The sequence below is a fragment of the Cucumis melo genome, chromosome 2 (assembly GCF_025177605.1).
Source record: "Cucumis melo cultivar AY chromosome 2, USDA_Cmelo_AY_1.0, whole genome shotgun sequence".
NCBI classification, from domain to species: Eukaryota; Viridiplantae; Streptophyta; class Magnoliopsida; order Cucurbitales; family Cucurbitaceae; genus Cucumis; species Cucumis melo.
The window spans coordinates 12,752,554-12,765,887 of NC_066858.1; the positions used below are offsets into that span (position 1 = coordinate 12,752,554).

The 13,334-nt window shown below is 34.7% G+C and overlaps 1 protein-coding gene across 1 annotated transcript; it reads right to left on the reverse strand.

The window, feature by feature from the left end:
- Positions 1-8,085: 8,085 nt before the first annotated feature.
- Positions 8,086-8,923, reverse strand: LOC103487483 (serine/threonine-protein phosphatase 7 long form homolog). The gene is made up of 2 exons (XM_008445809.1): positions 8,394-8,923; positions 8,086-8,155 (listed from the first exon to the last, which is right to left on the reverse strand). The coding sequence occupies exons 1-2, from the start codon at positions 8,921-8,923 to the stop codon at positions 8,086-8,088; spliced, it is 600 nt and encodes a 199-aa protein (XP_008444031.1).
- Between the last annotated feature and the right edge of the window lie 4,411 nt (positions 8,924-13,334).

The window sequence follows — 13,334 nt, forward strand, 5'->3', positions numbered from 1 at the left end:
CACAATGGATCTCTTGGCTTTTTTATATTTTTGAAAAGATCCTAGATAAAAAGGAAGTGTGTATTTAAAAATAAATAAATAAATAAAAAGTGTATTTAAAATTTAGTATTCCAAATGAGGACAGTAATTTCTTGTTTAATATTAAATTTATCATAATTTTAATTGCAAAGATAAGATTTCAAACAAACAAATTTCATGACTCTCTAAATTTTACTAAGCCAAAGTAGTTGCGGATTCTTTTAGTTCAAAGAGGCATTGTTTGAGGCTTCAATTTTCTCTACAGAATTGTAATGGCATTGCTCACATTGTGTTGTGCAATTCCAAATGAACCCACGTCTTTGGTGTTTGGTTGGAAAACCACTTCCACATATTAGTGTTGCGGTGGTGCGGTACATTGATATCTCTTTAGTTTCTTTTTTATTATTTGTATTACAAAAAATATTTGAACTTATCGGTGAATTTAACAAAAAGTTTAGCATTTATAGTTTTTTGTGTAAGTTTAATTATATTATCAACTGTAGAGATTGCTCAAGGGCTACAACAATCCAAATCAATAACTAAAATATTTTTTAACCAACCTCGAAGATTTTCCTCAAAAATAAAAGAACTTTCGATTGACCTAAATTGTGGATTGTTTTATTGGTTGATCTAGAAATTTACGTCACATTTGCTTCCCTATAAGTGTAATAAATCAATGATAACATAACAAAGTGGTACCTATTTAATTAGGTTGTTATTTACCAATATTTCGTAATCGTAAAGATTTGTCGGTCGCACAACAAGATTCATAATTGTTAGACCCGGATCACGTACCACCAATGCGACGAAGGTCATGCAGTAAGGATACTGTGCAAAGAGAATTCTGGTGGAAAACTACTTTTTACGAAGGGAATAGACGATGAAAGGCCTTTATATGAAGAGAATTACGCGGCTGAACAACTGAGCAAGTTGAGCTGCTACACCTAGAAGCAATGATGTAACCCTAATGTCAGTAGGTTGGCAAATGATTAGACTATGTCGCCCAATTCGAATTCAGAACAAGTGTTAACAGAGACACGTGGTATTCACTTCTCGCCGCTGACAAGGGTAATCATTCCAACATGGAAAAACTCACTAGAGAGATCTATAAATATGAGAGTCCATGTCATTTTAAAGTTGCTTTTACCCTAAATTTGCTAAGAAAGAACCGAGTGTGTATCCATGGATTCAAGATGAGGAACGAACTCATTTTCGACAAGGATTTTGAGAAGTGTAAGGAAAACTCTTGGCCGAGGAAGCTAGGCTTAAGAGCTAGCCAACTGTGACTATGAGTGGTTATCCTTACAAATGTTTCTCAAAACGAAAGGAATTTCTAAAAGATAATTGAACCTTTAACCTTATTTCTATGGAAACCATGATGTTATGAATTTTCTTTTATTGTCAAATTTTCAAAATATGCCTGACACATGAATGAATAGAAAATCTCAGATAAGGTAATAAACTACTCATGCAGTATAGTATGTGAACTTCCAAGAGAAAGAAAGATCGAAAACCATTTCTTTTGGACCTTATATGGTAAATGTGTTGTAATATGTGACTTGTGACGTACATTATTGATTGGGTTAGCATTAGTCGAAAAATGAAAATGCTTGTGAGATATTAAACAACTGATAAGAATATTTTTGTTCCCTATGTGATGTAATTCCTTATCCATGTTATGTGCTCTAGGATACGATGCTCTATTCTTACTATGTGATATGGAATAAAATGATATATTCTTACTGTATGATATGGGATAGAATGTGATATTCATGTTGTGTGACCTTGAATAGGATACCTCGTACTTACTGTGAGATTTGGTATGAGATGCACTTTACTTGTTGTGTGATCTGGCATTGGAAGACGCTTTATACTTGAGGGAATTGATGATATTGGTCAAATGCGTTTAGATTTCTCCACCCGATCGTAACTTGGCAAGAGAGTGTTGTAAACGCTTAAGCCAAGGAGAGGGCCATACGAGAGCCATACGAGTGATAAGCATTGTGAAAATCTGTGAGAAAAGCGTTTAGTATGCGAGAGCCATACGAGTGATAAGCATTGTGAAAATTGATTTACTATGACGCCTGATTTAGAAACTCATTATGTTAAAATTAAAAAAAAAAACATGATTGTATTTAAGCTGTTTGATAGAAGATCTCACTCACTAGGCGTTTTCGTCTTACATTTCAAATGTGTTGTTTTATCTCCCCCTCCCCCAGGTAGCGAAGGACATCCGGTCTTGAATTTACAATCTTGATCACCTACCGTGCCTCCTCAATCGCGTTGTTTTTTGTAGTGGCCACTATCTACTCGCATAGCATATAGTAGTTAGGCGAGGAAAGTCCAAGTCTTGTTACGTCTTGCTCATGTTTTGTGACAGATGTTGTAAAAGTACTGAATGTACCTATATTTGAATTATTAATGAAATTTACGTTCATCAAGTTTATATTTCGTGTTAAGCTTCTTACGGTTGTCTTTTAATTTTGCTTACTAGACGTTCTTTATGATTACTACGCGAAGAGCCTCGCATGGGATGTCTAGGCAGTCGCGTCTCCATTCCATCGTATAGAGTGAATTGGAGCGAAGTGTGATAATAATCCCCATCTATAATCTAACTGTGGATAGAGTGATCAATTTGATTGTCATTGAAATCTTCATCCACCCAGTTTATCCAAACATACGAAGTTATCTTGGTAATGTAGGATTTGAGAGGTAGTCTAGTACATATTCACGAAGAAGGTACGAAATGATGACAACAAACCCTTCAAAGAGTATTAGTTCAATTTTTAAAGAGGATAGAAACTTAAATAGTGCAAGTTTGCTTGATAAAATCATAGATTTTTTTGCAAAAATGATTTCATGATCGAATGGAAATTAGTTTGTCAATTAAAACAACTATGGCTCCTTAGTTCGAGAATTTATTACCAACCAACATGAAGAATCAAGAAGTTAATTTCCTGTTAAGAGTTGTTTTCTTGTTCATTTTTGTTTGGTTTTAGATATATCAAATTGATAGACGTGATAGACTATGATAGAATTATCAATGTTTATCTTTGGTATATTTGTAAATGTTGATTTCTTTTTTCATTTTCATTTATTAGGTTCATCCGATCAACAACATCGAATACAATGTAATGGTTGGTGATAAACAATTCATAGTGAAATTGAACTTGGGATCTTGCAATTGTCTATGTTCGGTCGAGGTTTGAATGGGTCAAATCCTAAAGAAATGGGCCGAAAGGAGTAGCCTTTCCACTATTTGTAAGAAATATTCCTCTTCTTCTCCGGTCAATCTATAAGTGAGAGCTTAAAGTATGAGTAGAGAAGATGCCACTTTCCATTTCTCCTAACTTGTAATGTTCATTTTTATACTTGTCATTTTTGTATTTTTTTGCAATGTATTTGTTCATATTGTACAGTGGTCTAAGGTCTAAATTCTTTGATATATTGCATGATTATATCTTCTCAATCTATCATTTCTTTATTGTTCATCTATCAATGTATTATTTGTAGTTTGGTCTTGTGATAGATTCTTGATAAGAAGCTTAGCTTATAACTCTTATTGCATTAGTTGAGTTATAGTCATCACTTGGCCAGTGCTTATCGTCAACTACCCGAAAGGACAAGTAGCAAGGATATTGCTAATGCGCGCAAGGAGGAGTTTGGAGACAAACTCTACCTTGGCGAGATAACTTTAATTATTCGTATCTCAAAAGGAAAACAAGTGTGGGTATTAGGCTCTAAGATGTTGTCACCCTTAAAAGAGAAGTTCTATAAGTTTTATAAGTAAACTTTCTAGATACATCTCGCATAACCAAGTTTAGTTATTTGCACCCCGAGAGGCGAGCAGGTGTGGCATTTCAATCACTGAGAGGTGCTTGCCTTAATCATAAGCTAGTTATTTAAGACATATCGAGTCAAGGTTTTCGCATGGTCTAAATGCCTAATGACACGAAGAATTCCTGCACTTTGTATTATACAAGTTAGTTTGTAATTCCATCTCACCTCCATATTTATCTCTTTTTACAAATTCTCTAGTGTAGATAGGTAAATGTAGTTTACACTTATACTTCGTCATACTGTATAGATAATTTTCTTATACTGCCTGAATGATGAATGAATCCTAGAACTAATTTTTTATATCAATTCCCTGTGTTTGACTCTGGATCACCCAGATAAACCTATTGTTTCGCTTATACTTGGGCAAGCAATAGGAAAACTTGTAAGCAACGAGAACTTAATAATTACATGAGCCGCGACACATAGAGAGCATACCGCATACAATGACCATGTCTTATTGCGTGGAATAAGGAACACAACAGACAAACTTACACTGAATGCTAAGTCGGAATCAATTCACTTCAAAAAGTCCACGAGCTTTAGGGTTTCATGGAATTCAGAATGTCCATTTCAAATTTCAAAGGGAAGAAAATGATGGGCCGCCTCGGAAGTCTAGTCGATGTGAGAAGTCTCGTCACATTTAAAATGCAATGATGCTAACTTGAACATAGTAACCTTTCTTCTAACAATGGTCGAACCCCTCTTTATAAACCCATATGAAACCGTAATTTCACTTTTTGCCACTTGCAATTTTTGAAGAACTTAAAGCTCTCCATTTTTCTAATCAACCTTTTCAACAATTTTCAAGCATTTCTTTCTTTCTTTTTCACGTCATTTCTAGTTTTTCTTCTTATCCCAATGGCTGACAAGAACACCAATACCTTTAATCCCACCTTATAAAAAAAGAAAACTGATCAAGTACATTCTGATGACCCTGTATACAAGCTCAAACTAGTCACTCAAACCCCACAATTGAAGCTTTTGAGAAAATTCCTGAGGGTATGAGTGATCTAAATTGTAATTTGACACGAGGAGTAAAGAGTGAAGGATAGGATAGTGCTTTGAAGAATCAATTGAGCGTAAAATGAATAGATTTAAAAGTAGATAGTGAAGATTTGGTCGATGTGTTGGCATTGGTTAAGGAAAGAAATAAGGCTACATAAGCAAGAGAAGAAGAAGGAAGAAGGAAGAAGAGAAAAAGAACATAACGAAAAAGAAAAGGAAGAAAGAAGAGAAAAAAAGAAAGAGGAAGAGCGTTAGCGTCGTGCGAAACTCGACGAAGAGGAAAAATAGCGAAAGAGGGAGGAAATTGAAAAACAAGGCAAAAGAGACCGTGAAGGATCTTCCATTTTTGTCATCACAATTGAATTCGAGAGGGTAGTGAGGAAGGCTCAAGAGAAAAAGGAAAAGGTGGCACCTGTCTCCTTAAAATTAGAGTCAAGACGCATGGTGTTAAGGTCGTTGCGCAAGAAAAGAAAGAAATAAAGTTGAAAGAGTAAGAAGAACTCTTTAACAAAATGAACAAAGTATCCCTCTTCATAGAGAATAGCAAGGCGAAGAAGACTCCAAGCGAGGAGATCCATGAAGAGTTTGAGAAAGAATTGGAAAATTTAAGACCTCTGAAGGATGAAGTGGTGAAACCTTCAAAGAAGAAAAAGAAGATTACCATAGAAAAGAAAGTTTTGATTGAACAATTCGCCAAGAGGCGAGAAGAAAAAGAGAAAAAGAAGGGTCATATGGGCGAAACGAACCAAGAAGAAAAAGAAGAAGAGGATTTTGGACAAAGCAATGAGAATGCGCCCCTCTCTAATGAATATTTGAGCAAAAACTTTTTCCCTTTCAAAGGCGGTTTGCCAAGGGGTCCATTCACACGTTTCTCTTTCGTTGGCTAAGCAAAAAAGCAAACAACAAGATGGACAAAGGAAAGTGATGACGAGGATTAGTACTTCAAGTTCATAGAGAACAACTTTGGAAAACCAATGCGAGATGGATTTGAAGACTTGTTCCAATGCCAAACTGACTTGCAAGAACACCAAAAGACCAATCAGAAACAGCTTTGGGACTTGGAACTTAAGATTGGCAACCAAGATCTTCGTCATCAAGCTAAGCATGAAAAGATTGAGTCAGACATCACCATGCTTCGAACGCGCAACCACACACTAGTATTATCCCCTAAAATGAAGAATATATTAATCTTAAACAAAAAAAAGGAAAATAGACAATTTTAAAAAGATAACCCAATAATGATAATAATTTAGAAAAAAAAAACCTCAAAAGGAAAAAAATATATTTTAAAACATACTATTATCAATAAACTAATAGTTTAAAGGGTATATAAAAAAAAACATAATATTGAAACTATTTATAAAATATAGCAAAATTCATTAAACTCTCTGTAGCATATTTAAGTTTTTTTGTTATATCTTGTAAATAGTTTCAATATTTTGTTATCAATAACATTTTTCCTATTTTAAAATACTATTATTGTATTTAAAAATATATTATTATAATTAAACTAGGAGCATATTTGGAATGACTGAGATTTTTTTTCTTCAAAAATTCATTTTTATTTAAACACTTTTGATAAAAAAAATTTAAAATAAATACACAAATGTGTTTTTATTTTTTTTTAGAATAAGTATTTGTATATACAAGTTCTTTTGGTTTGTTACATATATACTAAAAATGTTTTATAAATTTTTTCAAGATTGATAAAATTAATTCCTAAGTAGGTGGCCATCATGGATCAAACTCATGACCTCTTAGTTAGATATTGCCCTTTTTACCATTAGACCAACCTAGGATGGTTTTCAAATTCAAAAATAGTAAAAACATGTTGACTATTTTAATTCCTAATTTTCATTTAAAATTAAATATTGTCCTGTGGACTATTTTGTGTGTAATTTTTAGAAATATAGTTATTTTTCCAAACTATTGATAAAGATAAAGTAGGTTGAGAAGAAATGGCAGATATATGGTCTTTGGACAAACTATTGTAAAAAATATGATGATTTTGGATTTTTCGATAGAAGTCATGTACCCGTACACAACTTCCACATCAGCACTTGGACCATTTGACCGTCCAACTGGTCTGACTTGGATTGACCATTCGACGTGAAAATTGTGTATGAAAGTTGAGTACCGGGTACACAACTTTCTTAGTTATTTTAATTATTATTATTGTTATTATTATTATGTATTGATTATTCTTCTTATTATTAGTAGTAGTACATAAGGACTCAAAACTTGTATGTTTATAATTTTTTTTTCAAAATTAATTATGTTTAGAAAAGTTTATGTTAGTTTCCTTTATCAAGATTTTAATATAATATCGGTGTAATTGATGCATCGAGAAGTCTATAAACGATATGTTCTAAATTTCAATTGGATTAATAGAAATTGTTTGTGTACTAAAGGTGTAAGTTATCAAAAGTTTTAATTTCAAATAAATGTATGTTTTTTTCTTTTGAAAGTCATATTATAATTATTAGGATCTAATTTCTTAGTAAATAACTACCATACTTTTAAAAAAGTTAGACATTTAAGTAATTAATTAACAATATCTTATACATTTTAAATTGAAATTAACAAGAATTCGAAATCAATTTACAAACTTTCAATTAGCTTCATCACCCTCTACGACATCATCGTCTTGTCGTCATCTACGTTGCATGCGTTTACGATCTATGTCAGCAACATTCAGTCGTCGGGTCTGCTAAATAATTTGTTCTACGACTCCCGTGGTTCTGTCACATATGTTTCCTAAAGCTTCTATATCGTGTTCCACGGGAGAAAGCTTATACTTCGTCAACAAAATCATACTGAAAGATTGCAAGTAATACAAACTAAATTAATGTTTTTTTTATTATTAAATGTATAAAATAAAGCATATTAAATCTTTACCATGCAATGATAGAAAGCACCCTATTGGGTGATGAAGCGTCTGGTAATCGACTTGTACCAGAGAAAATAGTTCTTTGATACTGTCAGTTAGTCTGTGGTGGGTGCTTCAACCCAAAAATTATATCGCGCATTCCATATCTCGATATCTCTCGCATTGATCTGACGTAAATCCTGATCATGCTTACCCCTCAAATCTATTTGATGCAAGCTCGGATCTGTGACACTAATCGTTGGTGCCATTTGCAACATATTAAACTGTCGCGACACACGATTTGGTTGATGCTTCTCGACCAAATGAAAACAAATAAATGGACCCACATAAGTCTACACCGCTTGACCACTACGACATCTAAGAGGAAACAATGCCACGTGGTGTGTACGGCGTCCAATTAATCTATTGAAAAAACAAATGTCAGTAGGCAACAAAAAATAGAATTATAGAACATTCGTATTAATATTTTACTACCTGAGACTGCCTCAGCCAATCAAATGTCCATCGATATATCAGCAACATATTTGCTGACTGTTCAGATGCAGGTAGAGCACCGCTCTATCTATTTATGAAATAAACCACTAATAAATTATAGATATTGCAAATTCTAATACAAAATAACATATATATGAAATAGTACCTGAAATTCAAATGTCGACCATCTGAATGCTGCAGCGTTCTTTGTGGTGCTATAATGGGGAATCCATTGTATGCCCATACTTGTAGCAGCATTAATGGGCCAACAATCTTTAAAGACTGTGCATGACTCACTCGATAGAGTTCCCTATACAACCATGCGAGGGTCGTAGCGCCCCACGCGTACGTACCAACCTGGTTGAAATCGAATACGAATTTGAGGAACATACAATGGACTAGGGTGTTTGACTTATAAGCAAAAAGAAAGCCTCCAATTAACTGCATGATGTACGCACGAGCGTATCTCTGAACGCTCACAACATCAACATCTGATGGCAATTCTTCAAACTGTTCTGCCAACCATAGAAGACTCAACCGCTGACCTTTCATGTCAGACGGTACAACTCCCAATATATCCTTGCAGATAACCTTCAAATTATACCTTAATGATCCTATCAGAGGCTCCCTATCCACTGGCAGCCTCAACTGCACTGCAACATCTTGCAGTGTGATCGTGCACTCCCTATAAGGCATGTCAAATGTGTGGGCCTCTTGTCTCAAACACTCGACCAGTGCAGTAATCAAATGTCAATCTAATTGCGTGAACCCAACTTGGGAAACCCTTAGAAATCCAGCAGCCTCTAAGTATGGTGCAATACGCTGGTCGAAAGGGATGGTGTGCTGAGACGCTACCTCTCTCCTCTGATAACTCAACACGACGGTAAAGGAGGTATCCCATATGGTATGTGATTTATGGGTCGCCTGTAGATATAGATGGTTATGATCAACTGGATTGGGATCCATTATGCAAATAATATAAAAAAAGATTTCATTAATTATATGAAGAAGATAAGTAAGACCATTATATAATTATATAATTGCACTAAAACAAAAGTATACATTAAACATTAATTTAGTATACATGAATCCACTACAATTTTAGTCACAATCTTTACATTTATTATCAAAGTATACTAAAATGTATATATAAAAATACAAAAGTAGTTAATTAAACCTTCTTGAAATTACATAGAAGCAATTACATCATAAAATCCTATAATACATCCTAAAACAACAAATATTTCTAAAATTACATCAAACAATTTACATAGAAACAGTTAATTATACCTTCCTAAAATCTTAGAATATACAAATCAGTGTCTTGAAAAAGAAGATACACGTTGAGGACAAGTATGTTTGTTGTGTCATACTTTACAGAGAGTGCATCTGAGTGATTGACCAGACTTTTTCCAATCCATTTCATTATGGATCCTGGTAGTTCTTGGTCAATCAGATCCTTTAAGTAAGTCCGCATTTGGGCAAACTTCAGTGAATGATAACTCAGGCCAATAGTCTGGGTGTTGGATTGAATGTAATCGACCGACATAACATCGTTTAAAGTTTGACAACAAGTAGCATTCATCAATGTATGCTGCATACGTCAAGTGCATGTAATTACAAACTGAAATTACATAGGAGTATGGTATCTTAAACGATTGCCACTTGTTGCACGAACAGGTTCTTTTCATCAAACTCACTACCTGTGTGTGTTGGCCTTTATATGGAGAAATCATACCCATACCCGTGTAAACCTCAAACGTCTGGGTTTCTCTATCAATGGATGTCACTGAATGTGCAGAAGCCCATTTTTCCCACCTCCTTAGCTTTTTCATCGCAGATTTCATATAAACCTCGCCACGATCAACTACTTCACTTATCTCATCTCTTCAGGGTTCGGAATAAAGAATTGTGCGATAAAATGTTAATCTAACCAAAGAAGTGATGGGTAACATATGAGCTCCTTTAAATACCCCATTCATACATTCAACTACGTTGCTTGTCATCCACCCATATCGATACCCATTATCGTGAGACTAGGTCCATTTTTGCAGGTCAATATCTTAAAAGAACTCAAGACACTCTAGGTTCAATTGCTTTAGTTTTTTCATGGTTCTTAATTTGCGCCTTTGGTGTTGATTACATGCCCTAAACACCAAATCTTTCAGTTGCTTTCATTTATATTTATTTTTGAAGTTGCTAGCAACATGACGAAGACAATATCGATGAAATGCTGGAGGTTCACTCCAACCTATCTCCTCATTATTAATGGCATAAAGAATGCCTCTATGCTTGTTAGAGATCAAGCAAATACCATATTGATCAGTAACGTATTGGCGCAATGCATAAAGAAACCATGACCAACTGGACGCGTTTTTCCCTTCCACAATAGCAAATGCAAGAGGAAATATATGACCATTTGCATCAATAGATAGGACAGTTAACATTTTGCCTTTATACTTTCCATACAAATGGGTTCTGTCGATCTGAATTAATGGCCTACAATATTTGAACTATTCTATTACATGACCAAATGCCTAAAAAATTCTTCCAAAAATGGTTGTCACCGGGTCATCAGATGGAAGAAAAAACCAATCATCTCGAGTTCCTGGATTATAATGTACAGTGGCACTCAACCAGTACGGGAGCTGGTTGTATGATTTCTCCCAATCACCAAAAATGGCAACCGGAGCTTTCCTCTTCACTTGTCACACCCGTCTGTACTTAATAGTGTAACCAGCACAGGCACAACGATACTAGGATCAGTTCTCACTATGTTTTGAATTTCGACACTCATGAAATTATAATCTAGCTGTGAGTGATCTTGTGTTATGTTTGAGTACAAACATAAGTGCTCTCCTTCCAACAGACTGATTTTAAACAATTTGTGGCTCTTACACCTACTTCCACATAACTTCTAGTTGCAACAATTAGTCCACTGTTTGCATCAAACAAATCAAATATTTTGGTTCGATTCGACTACAACAATTTCGTATTGTTGCGTTAGACAGTACTTTTTTACGGCTAATTGAAGATCTTCCTTGTAGTCAAATAACATTCCCTTCGGAATTAAACAGGATGTGTCTACAAATTCATCCCTATTTGCCTTCACAATGTCCCAATTTATCTTTGTAAATATTTCAGAAGGGATCCTTTCATTCTTTTCTTCGTTACCAAATAGTTCATCAACTTCTACATCTATATCATTATCTCAATGATTATTAAGTTTAAGAATAACTACTACTACTACTAATTATTATAAACCAACTACCTACCAACCTATAAACATAAACATCTAATTAGGAAATTTGACAAAAAAAAACATAATAAAAATTAAATAAACTTAAATAAATATCCCGAACTAAAATGACGAGTTGAAGAGTTGAAGAGAATGAAAATATAGTGGAAGAAGAATGAGGTGGATAAAATGGAGTTTAATAGAATGAAAATATAATGGAAGAATGAGGTGGAGAAAAGGACATTTATCTTTAATAATGTATTTTTAAAAAATATTGTCAAAAATAGGGTTGAAGCCAAACTATTGAAAAAATAAAGCAATTTGGGCAAAATCATGTACGGGACTTTGCTTGAAAGTCGTAGATGGGGTCCACGACTTCAATGCGTGGACCCCATATATTTCTTTTGGAAAATTGCCAAAAATAGGTTAAAAAAAGAGCTTTAAATGAATTTTGGGACAAGTTTTCAAAAGAAAGACTTTTAGGACAATTTGGGTGTGAATGGACAAAAATGCCCTTCCTTTCCTTTCCCTCTTCCACGTTTTCTTTCCCTTCTCTCCACGATCGATTCCTTCTCTTTCGCGTATAGTTCCCTTTCCCTTCTCTTTTCTTTCGCGTAGAACACCTGAACCTACTCTGCCCATCGTCGCTTGCCCTTCGTCGGTCAATGTCCAGTGCATTTCGTCGCTCCTCTTCGGACCATTCAATCAACTTCGAGCGTTTTCTCTTATTTGGGTGAGTTTCATGTCTAACCGATTTTCAATTTATCTACTGTAAGTAAATGTTTGGTTGGGGTATTTGGTGCTATTTTCATCCGTAATTGTCTGGTTTTTGGAATTGGACTTATTTGCCGTAAATTAGTTTAGTCAAAGTTTGGTTTTAGGTTCTTAGAAAGTTCAATGGGTAGTGAAAAATGAATTGAACTAGAGGATGAGGATTTAGTTGGATCAAATAGAGGAGGACTAAGCAATAGGAATAGAAGGAATGAAGGTTTTTTTTTATCTCGCACGTATTTTTTTTATCTCGCACCTATCTCGCACGTATCTCGCACGTTCCAAACTTTCACTATTTATTTCAAAATCAACTTGGTACACCTCCTAATCCATTTAGAGCTATTCTTTGCATGTTTAGTAACTCTCTTAGGCCCTCATGCTTTATCTCGTACGTATCTCGTACACATCTCGCACGTTCCAAACTTTCACTATTTATTTCAAAATCAACTTGGTACACCTCCTAATCCATTTAGAGCTATTCTTTGCATGTTTAGTAACTCTCTTAGGCCCTCATGCTTTATCTCGCACGTATCTCGCACACATCTCGCACGTTCCAAACTTTCACTATTTATTTCAAAATCAACTTGGTACACCTCCTAATCCATTTAGAGCTATTCTTTGCATGTTTAGTAACTCTCTTAGGCCCTCATGCTTTATCTCGCACGTATCTCGCACCTATCTCGCACATTCCAAATTTTCACTATTTATTTCAAAATCAACTTGGTACACCTCCTAATCCATTTAGAGCTATTCTTTGCATGTTTAGTAACTCTCTTAGGCCCTCATGCTTTATCTCGCACGTATCTCGCACACATCTCGCACGTATCTCGCACGTTCCAAACTTTCACTATTTATTTCAAAATCAACTTGGTACACCTCCTAATCCATTTAGAGCTATTCTTTGCATGTTTAGTAACTCTCTTACGCCCTCATGCTTTATCTCGCACGTATCTCGCACACATCCCGCACGTATCTCGAACGTTCCAAACTTTCACTATTTATTTCAAAATCAAATTGGTACACCTCCTAATCCATGTAGGATCTATTCTTTACATGTTTAGTAACTCTCTTAGGCCCGCACACATCTTGTAGTTATTT

Bases quoted from the DNA above. Each gene is read 5' to 3' on its own strand.
- LOC103487483 (XM_008445809.1), bottom strand. From the start codon at position 8,923: ATGCCTTATAGGGAGTGCACGATCACACTGCAAGATGTTGCAGTGCAG. The intron at 8,156-8,393 runs GTACTATTTCAT...TTTTTTCAATAG, and splicing joins GGTCGACATTTGAATTTCAG to ATTAATTGGACGCCGTACAC.